Genomic DNA, 24,290 nt, shown 5'->3' with positions numbered 1-24,290 from the left:
AGGTACGCAAGGGGGCACTTTGGCACTCTACTTAGAGGCCATCTCAAACACCAAAATCATCAGCAAAAAGCACAAAAGTGTGAAAAGCAAGGACTAAACATACTGCAGAAAGGACACTTGATTACAGTGTGAGAGCTGGATCGAGAGACCGGGGGGATCTTCTTTGACCTTAGCAGGGAACGTGACCCGTTCAGCCTGCATGCCCCAAGGACCTGGAAAACTTTAATGAGTATTGATTTCAGGGAATACAAATACATTTTAGCGAGTAAGCAAATTCTCAAATATGGGATTAACAAATAATGAGAATCAGCTGTAATTCATGTTCTCACTGGGAACATTCCCCCCCACCATTGTTTTGCACTTGGGCTCAGAGTGTGATTTCTTTGGGCCGGCTAATGAAGGTGCTGTGATTTTAATTTGTGTCTTTTCTGAGCACTACTTCAAGGGTGAGTATTACTCGAGCCTTGGTTCTTATAGCCTTGAATTTCATCTGTATCTCAGCTGTTCTCTGGAAAGAAAATGTAAGAGACATGCCATTAATTAACATGTTTGAATCTATAGTAACTTTAAGATTTTTTTTTTTTTTTAAAGATTTTCTTTTATTTATTTGACAGAGATCACAAGTAGGCAGAGAGGCAGGCAGAGAGAGAGAGAGAGAGAGAGAGGAGGAAGCAGGCTCCCTGCCGAGCAGAGAGCCCGATGCGGGGCTCGATCCCAGGACCCTGAGATCATGACCTGAGCCGAAGGCAGAGGCTTAACCCACTGAGCCACCCAGGCGCCCCATATAGTAACTTTAAGATTAAAGTATACAGCATACTAAGCCAAATGATGAGATCACAAGTTCCTCCATGAACCTTTATGTAATGTGCCTTTAATACTTAGAAATACAAATGGCAATACAGTACAGTAGTTAAGACTACAGATGGTAGGTCCCCGCCCCCAACCCTGGCTCTGGCACTTACTAATAGTATTTGAGATAGTTTCCGTAACCTCCATTTCTCACCTATAAAATGATAGTCATAATATACTCTCTAATAGGGAGTTCTAAGAGTAGATGAGTTAATGCATCTGAAGTACCCAGCATATAAGTATCGTGCACATACGACGTACATATGTGTGACACACACATATCCACACACGTAGATATTATTACTGGCATGTATACATACAAAGAGACTGACAGACATGATAAAGGCAGAATTTTGTGCTGTGGACTACTGTAAACTCTATGGGATGTGTAACAGGGTTCCATGTTTGCTTATTAATTCCTTTTGTAACAACAGTTTATTCAAAGCTGTGACTTTCTGGTGTTCAGGTTTAGATGGAATGAGGTTTTCCCCTGTTTACTTTTTTTTTTTAAGACTTTATTTATTTATTTGACACACAGAGAGAGAGAGCTCACAGGTAGACAAGAGGCAGGCAGAGAGAGGGGAAGGCAGGCTCCCCGCTGAGCAGAGAGCCTGATGTGGGGCTCGATCACCGGACCCTGAGAGCATGACCAGAGCCGAAGGCAGAGGCTTTAACCCACTGAGTCACTCAGGCACCCCTCCTGTTCACTCTTTGCATAAAGCAGGCTTTCTCCTCACGCTTGACAGTGAGCTCCTGAAACCAAGTGGGCGCTGTGCGTCTCAGAAGTGTTTTCGGTGGTTCTTACTCAGCAGAGCACCTTCTCTGGGGGATTTTCTCGTAGATTTCCCCCAAGCACGGGAGAGCACAGTGAAGAAGACACACCAGCCAGGAGGGGGGGCCCAAGCCACGGTATGCATTGCCAACGTTTCTGTATTTCTGTGTATCTAAAATTATCTATTTTCATAAGAAAAACCCCTCTTCTTACTTAGTAATACCGTATCATAGCACATAATAATAATTAAATCAGCGAGTACTCATTGCATATTTATTCCATGTAAAGCCCTGCTCGGTCCCTCAGTATTTTTTGTCTCCTCGATGCCATTCTCTCTGACCTATGTTCTTAACAGCGTTCCTCTTGGTTCAGTGTTAAACCCGTGGAAACCGCTCTACCTTCCAGCCATTCCACATAACTGCATCCCCCTGAGGTTACTGATAAACCCTCCTTGCGCAAATCCTGGGTGGTTTTCTGTTCTCATTCCAAATGGCCAGAATAAAACACAGGCGTTGTGATTATTCTGCAACCCCCAGGAAATGGTCTCCCCTCCGGGCCTCCGAAACGCCGGTCCCACCCGTTTCTTCTCCCACTTCTCTTCTAACCACTTCGTTTCTTTCCCTCGTTCCTCTTCCTAAGCCCACCCGTAAATCTTCGTATTTTCCCTTGAAATGGCTTCTGGATTTCTTTCTGCTGTTTGCTGTCCTCGTGCCGTCCCGGCCTCTCCCACATTCGTCTTCAGGTCAGTCTCTCAAGATGATTTCTTAGCTCCGTTCTCCTGAGTTCCAGACTCTTTTCTTTTCAAATTCAAATTAAATATTTTCATTGGGAAATTCTTCCAGCTTCTGTTTGGTTGGATCTGAAGTTATCCTTTATTTCTTCATTAATTCAGCAACTGTTTATTGAGCCTCTACTCTTTGCTGGCACTGGAGATTCGGTGGGGAACCTACTGGAGCTTACAGTCATGGTGGAAGGGCAGATATTGACAAAGGAATGACATTGAGCCAGATGTGCTGAAAGCAGAACCACTCATTCAGTGGGAACATACGTAATCAGGGGATTTAACCTAGACTCTAATTCTCCATATCTGGGTAACGCTACATGATGCATAGTATGCGCTTTGCACATATTAATCAGCTGAACATGTTGTCCGCCGTACTTGGTGGTAACAGGATGGTTAGAACTCTGCTGTGTGCAGCGGTGGGTGTGACACAGCAGTCACAGAGAACAGTGTGTACAAGGCATCTGTGGGAAAGCCAGAGTGACATATTGCAAGAACATTTGAGAACCAGAAACCCCGGACGGTTGGAGATTAGAAAGCAAACAGGAGAAGGGTGTGACATGTTTTAAAAACCATGTTGGTGATTTGAGGTTTTACTCAGAGGATGATCGGAAGCCACAGAAGGGGTTTACACAAGGCAATAATATGATCCCTATGTTGAAAATGCACCTCTGGCTGTGGGGTGAAGTAGGCATTGGAGGAGCGTGTTGGTGAGGCTGGTGAGTGAATATGGATGTTAGGAGAGCAGACCTAGTGAGGGGTGAAGGCTGTTCAGCTAGGTAGAGGACAGGAAGATGGAAAACTTGGGTGTGTTGGTGATGGGATTACCAACAATATGGACAACAGGCTAACAAAACCCTTACCTTACTGTAACAGACTCTGACCCTCTGTTAATCCCCTAGCTCTGGTTCCCTGGGAACAGAGGAAGGCAGTATACGCCAGTGTTACCGGACAACATTGCTCCTGGTCATAGTGACCTGTGGTTGATAAATTTCAACTAGATTGGGAGGGAGTACGGCTGACCTATAAATGTGTGATGGGGGTGCCGTGCCCTGGTGGGGTTTCTGGGGACTCTGCTTAGGGAATCATTAGGAGAGATTTGGGCTCCTTTAGGGCATAAGTCTTCCTATAGGTTAGGGAAGCCTCAACGTCTGTGCCATATGGATCCCATCTCCAGGCATCTGAGCTGTGTTATCAGAAGAGAAGGTCATTCCCATACCACTGTATTGAGCTGCCATCCTCATAAACGGCTGCAAGGACTTGCATGGAGAGAAAAGCCTGGTGCCGTCCTCCTGCCAGGATGTGGGTCCAGCCTCTTTTCCTTCCAGGGAGACTAGGGCCAAATGTCAGCCAAAGGGCTTAGCGGAGTCCTCGCTGCCCCAGGAGTATGAGCAGCATTTGCAGAAATCCATGATGAAGGGATGAGTGAAGGACGGGGTGGGATCAAGGATGAGTCCCAAGTAAGTTTCTGATTTGAGTATTTGGATGGAGGAGACAATGCTATGTGGCGCCAATTGTCTCCATATATTTTTTTAATATTTTATTTATTTATTTGACACAGAGAGAGAGATCACAAGTAGGCAGAGAGGCAGGCAGAGAGAGAGGGGGAAGCAGGCTCCCTGTGGAGCAGAGAGCCCGATGCGGGGCTCGATCCCAGGACCCTGAGATCATGACCTGAGCCCAAGGCAGAGGCTTTAACCCACTGAGCCACCCAGGTGCCCCTTGTCTCCATATTTTTTAAGAATGATTTCTTCATAGAAGGCCATGGAGATGGAGAAATTTAGATGTGCTGTGATTTTGTCCCTTATCCCCGGCATTGTATGCCTTATCTTCACTCCTCCTTGAATACCTCACCGTTTTTCCATCCTTTCATTCGTCTTCCAAATTATCTCCTTTAGGCAGCCTTTCTGAAATTCTTTTATACTTCCTCCCTACTGCAATACCTTCATCATAATATCACCCCCTTTCACTGTGTCCTAAATATGTCTCTCTTCTTCAGAGCTGTACCAGTGAGAGCCTCCCCTTCCCCCATTATTGTATCCTCAAACTTAGGTTAAGGATTGATCGCAAGAAGTTTTTCTTCTTTGAGTAAATTGAAAATTAACAAAGCCACAAATAAGGCGAGGAAGGGACTGAGAAAAAAAAAGAGAGAGAGAGATCCCAGTTTGGAATCAGAGATTTCTTCAGGTGGGAATGAGCATTTGACCTGAATCTGGAACAGCTAATATTTAACTGTGTGGAGCTTGGGTGTGAAGATCATTTTGGGTCTGGGAGGGCTAAGCAAAGGCACAGAGATGAAAAAATATTTGCTATGTTGAAGGAGTGTATTTGTTTCATTTTCTTACATCAGAGCTCTTTCTCAGCTGCTCTTGAATCCATCCTTGGGACTTTTTTTCACACTATTCATTTGTCATTTATAATGTACATTATTTCACTTCACCTGTTTTATTTTGCTCATCTTTAGATGTTTGGGCATTAAAAAATAATTTACACTTTTTATTTTTTTAACATTAAAACAACTAAAAATTAATGAAAAATACAAAGGACAAAATAAAAATTCCTCATAAATCTATCATTCAAAAATCACGTCTGGTGATATTTTGTTGTATTCTTTCCTATATTTTTTGAGGGATAGAACTTTTTTTTTTTAAATCTTGGTTTATGAATCTTCTGTGGGTATTTTGATATTTTTTCTAGAGGACGTCCACATTCTATGGTGTGTGTGTGTGGGTACACTCTGCTGTATTCCTTCAGAAAAGATTTACGTGAGTAGAAGTCATTTTTTTTTATAAGCTGAGTGAGAGTGAGAGGAGCCATACAGCAAGATGAATGGGAACCTCCTGTTCGGACAGACCAGGGTTTGGATCCTGGCTCCATTTCCTATTAGCTGTAGTAACTTACACAGGTTCTTTGGTCTCTGCCTTGATACACCCACGTGTGTGGAAAGGATATCACAGCCACCAGTTTTCTTTATGGTGAGAAGGAGACGTAAGGAATGAAACGTGCCTGCGACTGCCAGCCAAGTGGGCATCCATGCACGTCTTCTGCATGTAACGGGAACCAAAAGACTGAAATGTCCATCTTCGGAAGAGGACAAAACAATGCACCTGTCTTGGATATCTTAAAGCATTAGCTGTGGGGTGTTAAGAAGAAAGTTGGCGTCATACGAATCATCAGTTCTGTGTCTAGGAGGAGTGGCAGCTCTTTGTAGAAAGCATTTAGTGCCCCCCTCACGCGGCAGCCAGGGGTTAACAAGTCTTACTAGTATGAGTGCGTGAAACTCATATCCTCCACCTGGCATGGCTTTGGAGGCGAACAAGACTGAGAGTCACTCACGTAGGTCATTTTCTCTGTTCACCACCAGACACGGAACCATAGTTTGCGTGGTCTTTCACCTGGAGAGGTGAGCCAGCGTGTGGCCAGAGAGCCGTGCGGGGCTTGCCTAAGTATTTCAGCAAACAAGGACTGAGTGAAAGCAAATGCATCCATAAGCCTACCAAATGAGCAGGCACATGAGAAATAATAATTAGCCCTACTTATCTCCTCCCAAGAGTAACGCTGGAGATGATTTACCATCTCCCGTGGGTGGGGGTAACTTGGCAATTGTACCTCAAGGTGAATGTAAGTAATTACATAATTCTAAGCAGTTCGGGTTTGATTACACCAAAATTACATCCTGAAAATGAGTCATGAAAATGACTGGCAAACAGAAAATCGGTAAGAGGTAAGACCCTTCTTACTTTAATTAAGTTATTGGTGAGTCACGTGCAATGATCGTAGACCACATGCGGACCTTCTCAAGACATCTTTATTAACAATGAAAACTGTGTATGGTCTGTAAGTGCGTGGATTTTTTTAATGAAATAAGTCACTACTGAAAAAAACATGCTCTGTCCAGAGGGATAATCCTAAGAATCACTCACTTTTTAGTGGTATACAATTTGAAGTGTGTATACAATTTTAATTTAATTTCGTGAAGAAAATATATGCACATGTTGGCTCGTCTGTGTTGAATTGTTTTAGGCTAATAGAAACTTAACCAGAGACCTCCCCCCTGCCCTCCATTTACCCAGGACAGGAATAAGAAATGGCCGGCTTAGTGCTGTTCTTCTTTCCTCTGTGTTCCTGGAAAAGCTGCGGCCCATGGGTCCAATTGAAGAAACAAGAAAGGATAATGAAGAGCCACCTCTTAATTACACAATCAGCTCACATTTCTTCTGGGAGTTCTTTAGTTCATAGCTGCAAATTGAAGGAGAACATGCAGCCTGAGGATATGAGGATAGTGACCCCCAGGTGCTGCTGGATTGCTCACCTTCACAAAGGTCTCCAACCACGGACTCAAGCCAAGCCTCTCTTACTTGGGTAGCAGGGGGATTGTCTCCAGATGACATCACAGTCCCCTTTTCTGAGTTCCCAAGTGTACCAGTCAGAACTGTAGGTAAATCACAGAAATGTATCTGCAGGTTGTCCCTCCAGGGATGGATGGTGAGGGGACTACCCAAGAGCCGTCAATGTCCCGTACACCTCTGTCTTCACTTCCGACCTTCCAGCGTGACTTTCACTGTTGCGCTCCTAGAAAACCTCCAGTATATCTATCTTCTAGGGAGGAAAAAGGGGAGAGAAGAGGGCAAAGGGCAAACAGCAAAGGACACATGCTGGCCGAGTCTGTCTCATTTTCTTTGGACGATAGTAGCTTTCCTGGAAACCTCACCCAAAAGATTTTCTCCTGTATCTCCTTTGTTAAAGCTGGGTCTTAGATCCAAAGGAGCCTGGGTATTCAAACATTTTCAGATGGGCAGATTATCACCTCCCTGAAAAAAAAAAAAATGAGTGCCCCCCCAACATTAACAAGGGAAAAAGAATATTGGGCAGGCAATATGTATGTCTGAGACAATTAGATCCATTCATGGGTCAGTTTCCTAACTGAGAAACACCATTGCAGTGTTTTAAAGAAATGTGTCTCAGAACCAGTGAATTTCATTGGAAATGGTCTTTGTCTAGAGCAGCCTGTCCAACAGAATTTTCAAAGGTAACGGGAATGCATCTGCTTCATTTTACTCAAGAGCCACTGACTCCACAGGGCTTTCAGGCACTTGATATGTGACTGGGGCCCCTGAGACACTGCACTTAAAATTTTACTTAATTTTAATAGATTCAAATAATCACGTGTGACTAGTGACTAATATATTGGGCAACACAGGTCTGGAGCATCCTTGGTGAATATTTTGGTGTGGGGGATGGGAAGCGAATAGGAAGAAAGAGTGAGGATGGGGATACCAGATGCGTGGAGCCAAGTATCCGGGAGAGGTGAGTGGCTCTGGAAGTGAAAATCAAATGGAAAATTACTCACCGGTGAGAAGACTTGGAAGTCAAGTGAAGGCCGATTTAGTGTACTTCAGATGACTCATTAGGCTGGCTTGTTCTCAGGTTCACTCTAGAATGATCTGTTTACACTTATCATACGAAGATAACTTATCGCTATGGTTTCTGCCTCCCAGTAGACACGTTGTTCTTACTGAATGGTACACGTGCATTAGGCTGCAATAAGTCTGCCACCCCCGGGTGTTTCATTCATAGACCTAAGTGACAGAGTTGGTCTGGGCAAAAACTGAGTGAAACTACTCTTTTTTTTTTTTTTTTTAAAGATTTTATTTATTTGCCAGAGAGCGAGCACAAGTAGGGGGAGTGGCAGGCAGAGGGAGAAGCAGGCTCCCCACTGAGCAAAGAGCCCAATGCAGAACTCAATCCCAGGACGCTGGGGTCATGATATGATCCGAAGGCAGATGCTTAATGGACTGAGCCACCCAGGTGTCCCTAACTGAAACTACTCTTCTGTTTTTTTGTTTTGTTTTGTTTTTTTAACTTCAATTTTCAGGAACATTCTACTCAGTAGGCCTCCCTTGTCATTTTATAAAATTGTTTCATTTTCTTCCTTCTCTGCTACATGTTCCTACCTGTCCATGTTCTTTTCTTCTACCTGAGCCCTAAATACTGGAGTTCCCCAAGATTTATTTCTCCCTAGGTGGGCTCATTCACTCCCAAATGTTCCAAATGCTATCTGTTTTGGGAAATTCCAGCATATATAATCTAACCCTAACCTGTGAGCACCAGACTTGTGTCACCTGCTTAGGTGACCTGTCTACTTGGTTGTCTTTTTTTTTAAAAAAAAAAGATTTCATTTATTATTTGAGAGCAAGACACAGCGAGAGAGGGAACACAAGCAAGTGGGAGAGGGAGAAGCAGGCTTCCCGCTGAGCAGAGAGCCCCATGTGGAGCTTGATCCCAGGATCCTGGGATCATGACCTGAGCCGAAGGCAGAGGCTTAATGACTGAGCCACCCTGGTGCCCTTACTTGATAGTCTTAAGAGCATCTCAGACACATGAGCTTCAAAGCAGAGCTGATCTTCTCCTCTCAACCGTGCCTTTCTGCGGCTTCCATATCTAACAAATAGATCATTATTTTTATTTTCCTAGCTAGAAAACTAGTCCTTTCTCACTCATCATGTCCAATCCAACGCCAAGTCCTAGAGGCCCCACCCCCTCTGTCGACTCTCCTCATTTGTGCCCCCGCCTCTGTCACCTTCCACTTGGACGACTGCAACTCTCTCACTTTCCCCATACTCAGTGCCTCCCAACACACCTTAATCTCTCCCACCCAGCTGCCAAGCTGAATTGCAAATTGTAAATCATATCATATCACTCTGTTGCATAACACCCTCTATGATTTCCCATTCTTCCTAGAATAAAATCGAAACTCCTTACCAAGAATAGACAATTTCCTATGTTCTCATTCCTGAATATTTCTCTGGCTTTGTTATTTATTCCATTTTTTTCTTACTCAATTTTCTTTGAACACACTGACCTTTTTTCACTGCCTGTAAGATGCCAAGCTCTTTCTTATTCCAGGAACTTTTCATTAGCTTTCCCAGAACATTGGCTATCTTGGCTTCTTATCCCTTGAGTGTCACAGAGCTCTTCTCTGACTACTCCAGTTAACATTGTTCTCATTGTTGAATATCCTAGCGCCCGCTTTAGTTCTCCCACAGCTCAAGTGTATTTGTGTCCTCGTTTTGCACCTTCGTGGACTATAAGAACCATGACAGTAGAGCTAGTACGATGCCTGGCGCACAATAGTTTCTTGAATGGATGCCTACGTCATTAAAATTTATTTTAAAAAGATTGTATCCAAAGCTTTTTGAAAAATTTGAAGTAAAGAAGAGCCATGCCAAAGGTAAAGAAAAACATTTAAATACCAATGCATTTTGACCATTGCCTGGGCTAGATGCCAACCTCATTTTGTGGAATGTGATGTGATGAATGAGCTAATAAATGAAAAACAATCTCCTATTTCCTTGAATATAACTTTTATATTAAATTACTTGCTGTGAGGAGCCATTTAGTTATTCTCAGTGATATCTTAAGTTAAAGGGAGAATGGCTTTCACTGCAATAGAGATTAAATGATTCCAATTATGTCAAATTGATGGAAATTCTCACTAGCCCAGGGTCAGCAAGACCCATTTGGAAAGTCCTGAGCTGGATACCACTGGTGCACAGAAGCTCGTTCTTATTTTTTGTATCCCAGATTATCAGCCTGCAAAGATGGACAATTTTTTTTTAACATCTTAAATAGACCTCACTTTAAGCGGACTTTTGTTTTATTGCGAAAGTAAAGATGTAGTCAACTTAATAACTGTTTTTTTGTGTAAGTAGCTCTTAGGGGTCACTGATTCTCTAACTTCCTTCCACCCTACTGAACACAAAAAGAAAACAGAACCATCCACGAACTGTCCATTGACCTTCAATGACAATGAATTGACCAGAGGACCTATAAACATGCCCTTGATTCAGCTTATGGTTCTCAGCTGGGATTTGTGGGTGAAAAATGAAAAGGAGGTTTTGTCACACACACACAAAAAAGTTCAGGGGCACCTCAGTGGCTCAGTTGGTTAAGCGGCTGCCTTTGGCTCAGGTCATGATCCCGGGGTCCTGGGAGCAAACCCCACATCGGGCTCCCTGTCAGCTGGGAGCCTGCTGCTCCCTCTTCCTCTGCCTGCTGCTCCTCCTGCTTGTGTTCTCGCTCTCTCTCTCTGTCAAATAAATAAAATCTTAAGAAAACAATTCAATCTACAAGTATTGTCTAAGGCGGTATGCTGGGCACTCTGATTCCTACTCTCAGGGACTTCACCATCAAGTAATGGGTTTCTTTGATACATAACTAGATACCACAAAATGCAAGAAAAAGTTCCCAACAGAGGTGAAAAATAAGGTAGTATAGAAATTCAGAGGAGGAGAGGATGAACTTCACTTGGGGTTATTAGAAAAATCTTCACTGAAGTTTAGTCACTTTCCCCAAGCTTTGAAAACTATTATGACCAGGCTATGGAGGGTGGGGGGCATGGATTTCTATCTCAGCAAGCTGGGAAAATGTACGCAGAACAAGGAATAGATCGGTTTAAGTCAAGAAGTATCCGAAAGGGGAGAAGAGAAGAGAGAGAGTGAGATTGGAAAAGTAGGGCAGGGGTCTATTTCAGCAGCCTAAAACGTAAGCAAGGCTACGTAGGTGAACTCATCCCGTAAGCACTGGGGAGCCTTACAGGGCTGGCGATCAAGGCTATACGTGAGTGGAGTCATGCTATGGGAAATGGGGAGCACAACTGTTGGAGAAAGACCTGCTAGAAGGTGTCTCAAAAGTTGATGATGGTGACACAGGTGGATGTTTTGGAGGTAGTTTCAATAGATTCTGGTAACGCTTTAGAAGAGGGATATAAGAGATTCAAGTGTGATTCAGATAGTTTGAGCTGCATCACCGGAAGGCTAGTTGTACCATTAAAAGAAATGGACCCTGCGGAGAGCAGCTGTGGGAAGGACAGCCGTGGACGCGGGCCCGGAAGAGCCGGTTTGGATGCTAGTAGGGTACGAAGTGTGCAGTCACGGGAGTGGACGTTAGGAGAAATTTAGAGGCTGGTGATACAGTCCTGTGATCATTGCCGTTACCTGAAAGCCTGTGATTTATCAAGTGTTCGAGAGAGAGATTATGGAGAGAGAAAAGAAGACTAAGAATAAACTATCAGGGGACACTCGCATTAATCGGGTCAGGAAAAAAAAAAAAAGTAGAAAACTAGACACAGGTGAAGTGTTGGAGGGAGGAGGGTCCCAGGTCATGAAGACCACTCTAGGAGAAACTTCTCAAGAGGAAAGTGCCCATGAATGCCAACTGTATACCTTTTAATTATGCATTATTTAAAGCTACCTATCATGTCTGCCATGCTGGATTTCGTGTCCCCTGGTGCCCAGCAAACTGCTCTGCTCATCGTCCGTAAAATTTTACCCAACAAATAGTTTTTTGGTTGTTCTATTTGAAGAGATCTGGTTGTAAGGTAATGCACATAAAGGTAAAAGAAGGAAACATTGGTTGAAAATAAGAAATTAAAGTAGAAGATGAGACAATGTCATGGGATGTTGGTGGCAAGCAATTAGATGGATTTTATGCTGATGTGTGACTGTCTTAAATATGGTATTATATATATACACCAAAAAATAGATATTCCCCAGAACGAGGACCCAATGACAAAAACAAAAGGGGGACTATAAAGTCAAAGATATGCATCTAAGCCTTATGCCGTTGTTCACATCTATACACCAAATCGACCTAATTACATCTGTTCTTATTAAGGGAAGGGTACACAGATAAAGTAACATAATGCCATTCCTATGGAAGTTAGCTTTTTGTTTTTTATTAGTAAACCATAGGAGGGCAATCAATGAATTCAGCAAGCCACGGGAACGTGACTAGCCTTGCAAGTTGGTCCGGATGTCACGGGTGTGCGCCACGAGGAAGCGCGCTAAGACTTTGTGCTGATAAAAATGCAAATGAGGAAGTGGCTTGTATCAAGGAAGGATGATACAATTCCATTTTAATTTATTTCAAGCTTCCTTTCTTTCTTAGACCATCTCCTGTGCTATGTTCAAATGTCGCATGTTAATCTGGAACTCGATTGTGAAGTTCTTTTAAACAATTATATGTCAAATTGACTCTGTAGGAAGGAAGGCATGTTTGCTTGATAGGAAATGGGTGGGGTCTTAGGGTTTAGGTATTTCTTTCTGAAGAACCGTGATTCCGCTGGATATTTACCCATCTCCCCTTCTCACCCCCTCCCTTACCCCCCGCGGTTGCTTCGCAGGTCACGGAACGTGCTCCTGCGGTCGCTGCGTGTGCGAGAGAGGCTGGTTCGGGACGCTCTGCCAGCACCCTCGGAAGTGCAACATGACGGAGGAGCAGAGCAAGGGCTTGTGTGAATCAGCAGATGGCATATTGTGCTCGGGGAAGGGTGAGTGTCTCTGCCGGAGCTTGGACCTGGTCCCTGTTCTGACACAGGGATTGTGCGGCAGCGCGTCCCTTTGTCCCTTTGCAGGAATGAGAACCACGCTGCCCTCTGCTTTACCAGGCTTCAGACTCCAAAGTTAACCGACACCAAGGGGAGGGGAGGGGAGAGTCTAAGACAATGAAATGCGTGGGAAGGACTTCCTGCGAGAAGGTCCTGAGCCATCACCGTAGCTGAGTGACGTGTAATTAATAATTGCATGAAAAAGAAAAGACAGCAAATACAATGGGCGGTGAATGGACCCCCCCCCCCCACAAAAGGCAGAGAGGGGTAACTGTTGAATTCACCTGTGAGAACAGCGCAGCCCAGAACTGCAGAAAAGTGATCGCCAGTTTCTGAACTGTCGGAATCTGGGTGATGTAGACGGATGTGTGGGGGAGGGGAGTGATGAAGGTGAGAGAAGGAGGTAAAGGGAAACTAAAGATTTTGTTTCATAAAAAAAGGAAAGGAAAGTCTATGGGTCTAAAAGTTTTGGAGTCATTTTCTTTGGCCTAAAAATCACCCATTTTCCAACCAAACGTGTGTAATCTAATATATAATGAAAATTAAGGCTGCAATGTTTTTATAATTCACAAGTTGATTGACCAGGAGCCACCATCCCAATCAAACATTTACTACAGAATTAAATTCTAGAAGAATAGCAATCCTGCCCAGAAAAAGCAGAACAGATTTTTTTTTTTTTTTCTGAGAAAGAACACTGACAGATTAAATTTCAGGCACCTTGATGTTTATGTTTCTGTGCTGATTCTTGAGGGACTTGAAAATCCTGTTCTCATGGTGCATATGGGCTCATCTAGGAGTCTGTCACGTTCCTCCTTGCTAGTGCCTAGGAAAACACCAGGAAGGCTCTGGAAGTTCACCTGATTCTCCGTAACGTTCGGGAGCCGCCCTTCGTGAGACTAGATGGCGCAGAGTGTCCAGACCCTCTTCTTCAACACAGAGGTCTCCTTGCCCAAGCACGGCCCCTCCCCTTTCCAGACGAGGCACAGCTGGAGGTGAAACTGCACTGTCGACCCCAGGGAAGCCCAGTGAATGGCTGGGGAGGGACGAAGGAGGCTTCGGGGGCTGTTCCTTTACCTACCGCCGAAGGCCTCCGCCATCAGGCTCAGAGAAGCTTTTTGGCTTAACTGCAAAGGTAAAATCCGGTGGAATGCTGTGACCCCATGTGATGCCGAGAGGAAGGCAGAAAATTGAAACCTGCTCAATTTCAACAGACAACTGTGCTGGTCCTTGGTTTCCAGGAATGCTGGGTTTGAGACTGTTTCCCGGGCTCTGCCCCGGGGGGACCCTAACGGTAGCCGTCAGGTGGCAACCGAATGAGTTTAAAGCAACCACTTTGTTCCCTGCATGTTCTCTTACTCAATCCGTTCTCATTCCAACTCCCGGATGAATCTAGCACCAGTCTGTCCGTCAGGGGCTCTCAACGCCTGGGAACACTTGCTTCAGCTTCAAGCTCTGTTGGGAGAGCCCGAAAGGGGGAAGGATTTGTGGAGGAGGAGATTAACAAAGGAAACAGAAAAGAAGGTGGGAGTGGAATTAACCCTTCCAGGGGAAAGCAGACGGGGCAAAAAGAAATGTTATCAGATCAGAAGGCAGTGTCCTGCGAATAACCAAAGGGTGAGAATGATTAGCCTTATCTGAGTTAGATTTCTTCTTTCTGAGTACAGCTCCAAACGCAGAGCCCTAAAGCTTAGATTTTTTTAGTTGGTTTTCCGTAAAGGCATCATTGTTGGAATAAGGATAGTAACTTTTCACAGCAACTCTACAGAAAGTGAGGATTGTCTGTCACATTAAAACATTAGTATGCTCATAACATTAGTTTACTTTAAAAACCAGCCACTTTGGGCGTGTGTGTGTGTGTGTGTGTGTGTGTATTTACATTTACTAGATGCACTGCGGAATCCTTAACACGGTCTATGAGCAGGCCTTAGAGGCAGAAAGCACAAAGCCAATCTCACCCATATAGCAAACACCGATCTGTCGTTTCCTCCACTGAATTTCATAGAAAGAGGAGTTGTTTCTTTCGAAGAAATGAACGTTCTTCTTAAAGCCACTACTTCCTGCGGAGAGTCTCTATTTTTCAGCATCATAAATGCAGAAAATGCAAAAAAGAATAGGTTGACTAAATATTGACCCAGAGGCATTTCCTCAAAACGAAACAGAACAAGGAGATCTCTCTCTCGTTAATGCCTTCTCAAATTGTTTGCTTTGGGTGATGGAAATATATCCAGAGATCAATGAAGGGTTGAAAGTCTGTTTGTCTGAGAGGTTTATCCTTCACTGAGTAGAGAGTTTTAGAGTCGTTAAAGTCAGGAGAGAATGTGAAAGACGCCTGGAGGCTGCGCTTTTTGAGGCGGGTGTTCGCGGTGGTGACGGGCCTTCCTACTGGGGGCCGCAGCTGGCTGTGGCTTTCTCTCCTGTTCTGGAGAGTTCCATGCTGGATTATATGGGAGAAAGGGGCTAAAACCGAGATCATGAAACTGTAGGTACAGAGGAGAACGAGGGCGCAGCCATTATTCCTGTCCCCATGGAAGGTGTCACTCCACCCTCACCCCCCAAGAACCACCGAAAAAGTGGTCCAAGAGTAGACTAACGGTCTCCTAACATAGTGGCAATGTAGAGGGGCCTTGACCAGGGCCGTGTATTTCTCCATCTCATGGACTTGCCAGAATTCCATATACTCTTTGTCAGATTTACAAACGAAAACCCTTCCCCCTGATGATCACAGAGGGAGTGGGAGCCTTTCTCTTTCTCCGAACATGGGACGGGCATGAGCAGTAAGCCTGGGGTGACCTGGCTGCCCGGTGACGGCCCAAACTGCCCGCTAAGCATTTCCACGACATCCAGACAAGTCTGGAACATGCACTTCCCGTGAGCTCTGAATAAAGTTGTCACCTCGGGAGACGATGAAGAAATAGCGTTTTATTTCTTTACAAATTGATAGCCAAGACAATAAATCACTCCATAGAAAAAGTTAAAACAGGATACATTGTTGGGATCTTCATAACAGATGGAGTAGTTAGTACGATAGCGAGAAGTGCCCGCTGGGATGTCAGGTTGCAGCATTTTGTCAGGCTTGATGAACGAAAAAGAAAGTCGAGCTTTGGTAACGGGACAGCTAACCAGGGCGCCTTGCCCTCAGACTCAAGTCGTTTCTGTGAAGAGCCAGAGGGATGAGCTTAGAGCCAGGTCTCCCCTGAGTTTAGCCACCGTTGCTGAATACGTGATATAATTCATAGGCCGTTTGTTTGGGGTTTATTTTTAGGGCTCCAAGAGTACCCAATGACCTTTTTCCCATCATAACTTCAACCTAGAGCCAGGTCGTCACCTGTAATACTCTTAAAGCTGCTGTTGTGTGACAGTGACTCTAGTTGTGTGTCATCGGTGTCTCCTTAAACTCTCCCAAGGAGACTTGCTGAGTCCTGTTATCGGCCATGGAAGTCACGGTGCCCGTGCCCACCCGCCTGTCATCCCCTCTACTCCATCCCTGACTCATCACCCCCAGGAAAGGGAAAGGGTACCAGCTGCGCCTCACAAACCAGCTTCAGCCCAGTGTTCTAGTTGCTTCCCCCGATGCGGCTGTCTCATCAGAGCTGTGAGAACACACAACTCATTTTTTGAAACGACATGGACGTTTTCCTGTGAGGGGCATTGTGGATAGGTAGGAAGATGGAAGAACAGACTGAGTCAGACTGGAATCTTGGCATAATTGTTGTTTCTGGCTCACGTGGCCCTGGGCAGTTCCCTTATCCTGTCTGTACTTCCATTTCCTCGTCTTTGAAGAAGGCAGAAGAATCTCATTTCCTTCCCCTTCTTAAGTCCATTGGAAGACACATGAGAAAATGCAGCTGGTTCCCCAGGAATGGAAGCCAGTAAGAAGCACAGAAGGGAGATGGGAGCCTTCTTGGGGGCCGTGATACTGAGAAAGAAAATAAATGGGTTAGAGATGTTGCGGTCCTGAGCTTGCTACCGGAGAGGTCTTGCCCAAATGGGCCGGCTGCTCCCTAGGGCGGGACTGGTCTGCTGGGTGTGAGTGGGTCCCAGCCAGCTGAGCAAAACAGTTGCTCACCTCTTGGCAGTCCTGTGGCCTGTGTGTGTCCAACAGAATCCTCTCCCTCAAGTTTTCCCTTCTCAGAGACAGGCAGTCTCGCCTCTAGTTGTCGACGGAAACAGCCAGAACGCTCTACGACAAAGGCTATAAGAGGTCCTCATAACTCTCCACTGTGTTAGTACATTCGAGGCCACTCGTAGTTTCACAAGCCCTAGAAGAATCCCCGACCTCTGGGATACACTGAGAATTGACAAACAGGAAAGGAGCAACACAGCTGGGAAAGATGCTGACCGAGAAAAGCTCGTTTTCACAGCACACACAAAAATCAATCCGCATTTCTCTTTCTAAGTATTTCAGTAACTAGTAGACTCTGGGAACTGGAATGTACTTGTCAAACGGTCTATCAGTGTGCACCGTATTAACTTCAGCTGAGCTTATCAGTTTTAGGAAAATACGTTCATATGGCCTGAAGCGAGCATTTCAGAAGCTAGAGCAGAGATCAAAATAGTTTCAGAGCCAGGGGATCAGTTTAATGTGAAATGTGAGAGCTTTTCGTGAATTGTGATGAAATAAAAAAAGATATCCTAGGTGTGATAGACGAATATCTTGGACACATAAAGTCATTTGCTTCTGTTGCTTTGCAGAACTAATTTTGCACTGTAAGGGGGGCACCATTTTAGAAACAACTAAAACCAGTCAAATTCTTCAAATAATTAATCTTCCTCTAGTCATGGAAAGAAAGCCGTAGCTGTGGTGCCTTCTGAGGAAATTGCCGTGAAACGTCAATAAAATGCCCCCAAGTTTTCTTTGTGGTGGATACATCGCCGCTACCCATCTGCTAAGTGAGTCGTTGTATGTTGAACATTTCTGGGCCTAAGATAATCGAAAGAAAGTCTTTAAGAGAAATATGCTTCTGAACTAACAAGGCTCTCTACCGGGATGTGGCCAAGAAGGAGCCACCATCCTCCAGGGACCGACCAGGAGGCTCAGCTCCGGGTCCTGGGCGGCCTGACAGTCACTCCGCGGAAGAGAGGGTTGTCTAGCTTGTGCTCAAGCGTGTGCAGACCATCCTAGACCCTCAGGAAAACAGTCAAGACTAATGAAATCGTGCTGTGGTTAAGCAAGGGGTTGATTAGCGTAAACACGGTTGTCGGCCTCTCACTAATTCTGACTACTCACTCTCTCACCGCGACGAGTGTGGCAAGGCGTGTCCCACATTTAATTTGGCCACTGGGGATTCTCGTAGCTAAATGCATATGCCAGTTTCCGTATAAAATACCACAAATTGCCGAAGGCGTGGGGCCCGTTTATATGAATCCTTTCGTGATAATCTGTGATAAATATCAATTCCTTTCTCCAACCACTTTTATCTCCCAGCTCGTAACTCACTCTTCTATCACTGTGTTTCACAGAGACACCAATTAATGATTGGTCCCCGCCCCCCACCCCACTACATTTTGAACTCAGCAAGTCTGTAATTGTATTAAATATATCAAAATACTTTTTTCTACTTCACATTCTCTTATGGTGATTTTTGGCCTGAAACATTAAGCAATAGCCCTCATTTAGTAAAAGGAAATCACATTGGGAAGGAAAAACCAAGCCGAGAACATAGGAGGAAGGGGAAGTCCTTTTTGTGTGTGTTTCTTTTTTAATTTTAAAGTTGTCTTTACTGCCTCTATAGGAGTCATTTTGCTGTGGGCGGGTTTTTGAGCCTATCGTGTAAGGACGGGTAGACCAAGAGAACTTTCTTCTCTTTGTGAGACCATTTAATTTGTATGTTTTCTCTCCTTTTAAATACACCATTCGTAAAATTGTTTTTCAGTACACCAAGATATTTTTAATAACAGAAGTGGAAGTTTCTTAGTGGTAGGAAATAAAAAGAGGGCAAATGGGCGAAGTAATGAGGAAGTTGGGTAGACCCAGAGCCTCCTAGAAGATCGATCAGCTTTTGAGGGGAGATTAGAGCTGTCCTTGATCATGGTAAGGGATTCCCCAAGGTGAGATCCCATAAGTCAGACGCCCACGAGTGGTCGTGTGTGCATTTGGAGCACTTTAATGAGCCACCCAATATGCAGATGTGTCCCTCCTTTCAGAAAATCCAAAAGTAGAAGCCCAATAATTTAGTAGTAATTTTAATTATAAAATGCATCCTTATTTAATAGAACTTACCGTTCAGGTCCCTTAAAGAGCAGACACTTTTAAAAAAACATGATTCAACTCAGGGAAAAAAAAAAGAGAGAGAGAGAGAGAGAGAAAATCTGTTTTTGAACACTTTTTTGGAAGGCCGTCTATAAGAATCAGCACATTCTGCTCTTGCTGACATTTCAGCCAGGCTGGGCCGTGGAACACTCGCTCAAGGCTAATTGCAACTGTCTAGATCCCTAATGAAGCCTTTGCTGGTTGACCTTTATGAATTGCAGTAAGTAAAGCTCCCCTCTGAGCAACAGGCTCTTCGATAAACTTGTATCTTGGGGAAGAGGGTTTTGAGAAGCCTGTTGTCCGTGCCTCGAGGGTGTCCTGTTCTAGACAGATGCCTTTCGTTACGTGGTGACAGCGGGTCACGCCCTTTGTGATTTCAGGTTCTTGCCACTGTGGAAAGTGCATTTGCTCCGCGGAAGAGTGGTACATTTCGGGAGAACTCTGTGACTGTGACGACAGGGACTGTGACAAGCACGACGGCCTCATTTGCACAGGTGCGGTATGACCCACCGGGCTCACTCCGCACCCCTGTTCGGGAGAAAGACAGACAGCACCCGCCCCAGGGCGCCGCCCGTGGCCGTGGGGTCGCTGCTGCTCTCCTGATGATCCAGCCCTGAGAACGGCTTATCAAATGCATGCGCTTAAACAAGGTCGGGGGGAGATAGAGAAGGAGATGAAGCCGAGCTGGAATGGAAGAGGGTGGTCACTACCGATGGACACTACCCAGCTGGTGGCACCAAGTGGATTCCAGCAGTCGTTTGAAAGATCACATTCCCCACAGCTGTTTAATCAGATACTAGCAAGCCGGCTGCAGAGGATGAGTGGGATGGCTTCGATTCTGAGCGACTGGGGTGGATAAGAACGTATTTTCACCTGGTGCATTTCGGTCATGATGATGACACCCCTCCCCCCCCCCCCGCCCCCGTGTATTTTCTTGCAGGGAATGGAATCTGTAACTGTGGGAACTGTGAGTGCTGGGATGGATGGAACGGAAATGCATGCGAAATCTGGCTTGGCACAGAGTATCCTTAACAACTACACGGGAGACGACTGGAGCCTTACTTTTCTAGGCCATTAGAACAGTGTAAATGCGAAGGAAACCATGTATAATCACCACTAGGACAGGTCAAACAGACTATTGTATGTTTTTCTATTTCTGAATGCCTGCATGAAGTCTGGGTACCTATTAAAAAATGAGTTAAGCAAAGTCTGATGTAAATAATGCCAGAAAGAAATTCTCTTCCAGAATTTACATCAGTGGTTCTCAACAAGGGTGACTTTGCCATCCGGAAAACACTTGGCAACATCTACAGACAATTTCAGTTGTCACACTGGGTGGGGTGGGAGGCCGTGGAACAGGCCTCGAATGGGTGGTGGCCAGAGAGGCTGCTAAACCTCCTCGGGGGCACGGGACGGCCCCCACAACAAGAAGTTAGCAGACTGCAAGCATTGACAGTGCCAGAGCTGAGAAACGTTGAGTTCCATGGTCGTTAGACATGCATATCCCTCACAAAAAGACCACATGAGAATCTCAGGAAATACCCTCACATAGATCCATCAATCATATTTTTTTTAGGATTCCCTGTCACTCAGCATTTCCATGTGGGGACAATAAAGACAAACAAACATAAGGGACAACGACCTGGGTTGGGGGGGATTGGGGGTGGGGTGGGGGGAGGCAGGGGGAGGCGGGGAGTGGGGGGGGCGTGGGCAGAGGGCAGATCATTAGTGCTTTTTAAAGAAAAAGACCGGTCAGTTTTAGCCAGTAAGTCATTCATCTGGTCTCACTTTAAACTCACAAAAGAAGATTCTCTTAGGAAGGAGGTATGAAAAGTGTACAATTTGACATTTTTAATAGCTAGTGATGTAAGTTGCTTACAATCTGTGTCAATATATATTTGCCTACTGCTGATAAAAAACAACACAAAATGAATGGGTATTCAGGGCACCTTCTGTTCCTAGATCCCTTTTTAAACTGGGCAGGGGTAGGTGTACAAGAACTCTGATTTTTCACTATTTAAATTATTCCATGGTAACTTGCCTTTTAAAAAGATAATACCTAATTGGACCTAGGATAGGCTTAGAATATGCATTTGTTTCCCTTAAAAAACTCTTATTTCTAAGGACACATTATTTACTGCAAAAGTAGGGTCATGCAGAGAAGGCAAGAAGAGATACTGTGATCAAATGATACCAGTCTTGAAGCTCAGAGGATTAAAAAAAAAAATCTAGAAATGTCTTAAGTAGAAATTACAAATATTCACTCAGCAATAGGAACAAAATGTTTATTTTCTTAATGGTGAAATTTTGCTCTGTATGAAATTCACATTGAATTATGAAAATGTACAATAATTAGGACTTCCCTTACATATTTACAGTTAAATCTACTTACACACATTAGTTTAGGCAACCTTTAATTATTTGGAGCTAAAAAAAACCCACTTTTTTTTTCTAAATGTGAATTATATTTTGTAAAATCCTAGAATAATGTAACAAAACCATTTTTCCGCATTGTTTAAGGTGAAAATTTTTACTTGGAAATTTTACTTAATGATGTAAATATTCTAGAGTCATGGCTTGGACTTTGTAAGTCAAGTCACCAAAAATAAGGAAAATGTGCATCTGCCAAGTTACTTAAAAATTTAATATTGAAAATTATGTAAGAGAAAGTTTATCTGATGCCGACTTTTATAGTACTGATAGTGTTCTCATACTTTAATAGAGTTATAAAATTGTTATCTCTATCCTGAGATTATGGAGTGCAACCATATTAGTTGTATCTCTATTGTTGAGTATGTCCGTTGATATATTGGTTTTGTAAAATGAGGGAAATAGAAGCAGTTGAGAAATAATATAGAGTATATTCTTTCCTCCTCTCTATTTAATCATTTTAAGCCTCAAACAAACCTGTTGTAATGGTTCAGTCACATTTTTGATGACTCGATGATGCACCATCATCCAAATTCCCTTCATTATCTCGCCATCATAACACAAACCACCTTCGACTTCCCCTCCTGCAGAACTATAAAGGACCAGAGTAAATATTTTAGACTTTGTGGGCCACACAGTCTAAGAAGAAGTTGGATTTCTTTTCTGTTTGTTTGTTTTTAATATTTTAAAACTGTAAAAGGGAAAACAGAAAGCAAACTCATTTGGAGCTCATGGGCATTTTTACAAAAACAGACTGTGCTCAATTTGGCTCCCAGCCAAGCAGCATTTTGCCAACCTGAGCTCCCCAGAAACCGCCCTTAGTTTCCTTTGTCTTATCCTGCAATCCTGAGTGTGCCCTATTTTTCTTGAGGTTCTCTATGTTTTTTATCCCTTTTGTTAACAACGACAACGAAAGGGCTTCTCTTTATGTTTTCGTTTTCGTTGTCGTTGTTAACAAAAGGGCTTCTCTTTTTATGTTTTCATAGAAGAAAGGTGTCCTCAGCATTTAGGTATTTTACAAAATAAGTTTTGAGTTGGAGAAATTATTATACTAGAAAGTTCGAAATGTGATTTGTTCAAATTTTTTGACAGGGCTGAAAATGTATGACAGCTATCTTCTGGGTTCATTTAGCTACAAATTATTGAATGGAAACTGAGTTATAGCGTAAGTCACTTGGTACCTAATCATTAATGAATATTTTTCTTTTTAAAACAGAAATAGTTTCTTTTTACTTCTTTCTGTCTGCTATAATATTTCGTATGCATGTATATGATTTTGACTCTAGCAATGCAATCATCAATAGGCCTATTAAGAAGTTATTTAATTTACATGTTTAAGCTAGAAAAAAATAAAATATAGTTACATGTAAAGACGTAAATCCTACCCTTCTTCGATGTGATTTTGTATTTTGACTTTTAATTCCATTACTAAGTTAAAAAAAAAACTCCCTCTTTCAAAAAAAGGCAGGGCAGGAAGAAACTTGTAATAGGGGAAGGGTGAACGTGCGAAGCTCATTGGCTTGTTCGAGTTCATGTGAAGATTAAAGTGAGTTGGGAAGGAGGAGACACATTTGCAGCTGGTGTTGGCACTCACCCTGCTTGTTGGCAAACCATTACTGAGGAATTCTTCCACAAGGACTTTTCAGTAAAATTCGACTAACGTCCTAAGACCCAAGAGGATAATAATTATACCCCATTTTCTCCCTGGACCCCTTGAGCTAACCTAGATTCCTGCAGCACCTTGAAAGGAATGGCCTCCGCCACTTCAAAAGCAGTCTCTGCCAGCATACATCAAGATCAGACCAAATTAGAGAAAACCGAGAAAAATTAAAAACAAATCGCAACTCAGCCTTTGTTTACAAGACTCACTACCAAAACTCAGAAGCCCTACTCAGTGTCCAAGAGTCAACAGGCCTTGTGTGCCCCCTCGTAATCTAAGAAACTTCAGCTAGGAAATGTGTTTTACTCCAAAGTAACACAGTTTGTGTCTGGATGTCGACATGTCTGCGTTTAGCTAATTGCTTTCCCTGGAAATAGTCTTGTTCAGGAACACAATTGAAAATAGGTTTTGATTATTTTATTTCCTTCTAAAACGCATTTCTTAGTCAATCTGATTTCTCCTTCAAACATTTGTTCTCCCTGTAACATTAGAAATAAAACCTTAAATGAAGTGCTACATGTCTAACTTCAGCAACAAGAAGTTTTTGTTGTTGTTCTGTTTTCTGAAAGAAAACCAAATCTAACATTGGTCAGCTCGAAAACCTCTGTTTTAGTGGCTTAGGCCTTAATTGAGCAACTGGTCAGGTGTGTTAAAAATACTCACTCTGCTTACCCTCCAAGAGGTAAACGATCAGGACTGCAGCAAGAGTGTCGTCGGCCCACTGTGGAGCTCCTAAAGCCTCCTCCTATCCCCAAACACTCAGGGCAGGCTAACGTTTAGAGCAAGAATTTCTAAATTCTGCAGGATTTGCAACGAAATGTTGCTCAGTACCATTTTACTCTTTACATAGGATGCACCACCTGCTTCTCTTCTATAATTTTTCCAGGTAAAGTGGGAGCCGAACAGTTTAGAAAGCAAACTCAAAGGAAAATAGAAGTGGTGTCCCCTGGAAAGTCAAAACAAAGAACATTCCCGAGCATTGCGGAGGGATGGGTGAAGCAATCAGCTACCCTAACAGATCAGTAGAAATAATCCTCCCCTACCAGATATGCATGCAAAAGGAATGTGACATTAGAGAGACTCGATGCAACTGACATATGTACATGGAGGTACAAAACACACGGTCTGTGATACAAATGAATTCCATCAGATTTACTATAC

At 43.7% G+C, this 24,290-nt stretch overlaps 1 protein-coding gene across 1 annotated transcript in view; it reads left to right on the top strand.

The window, feature by feature from the left end:
- Positions 1-20,255, top strand: part of ITGBL1 (integrin subunit beta like 1) — a 206,444-nt gene extending 186,189 nt beyond the window's left edge. The window contains exons 9-11 of the mRNA XM_080798182.1: positions 12,586-12,732; positions 19,420-19,533; positions 19,980-20,255. Of these exons, the coding sequence (XP_080654308.1) occupies positions 12,586-12,732; positions 19,420-19,533; positions 19,980-20,071 (353 nt within the window). The 3' untranslated portion in view covers positions 20,072-20,255. The remainder of the gene's footprint in view (positions 1-12,585; positions 12,733-19,419; positions 19,534-19,979) is intronic.
- Positions 20,256-24,290: the final 4,035 nt, after the last annotated feature.

The sequence above is a fragment of the Martes martes genome, assembly GCF_963455335.1.
Source record: "Martes martes genome assembly, chromosome: 3".
In the NCBI taxonomy this organism is placed as follows: Eukaryota; Metazoa; Chordata; class Mammalia; order Carnivora; family Mustelidae; genus Martes; species Martes martes.
Note: the sequence above shows the minus strand (reverse complement) of the source record. Positions and strands in the feature narration are given on the sequence as shown.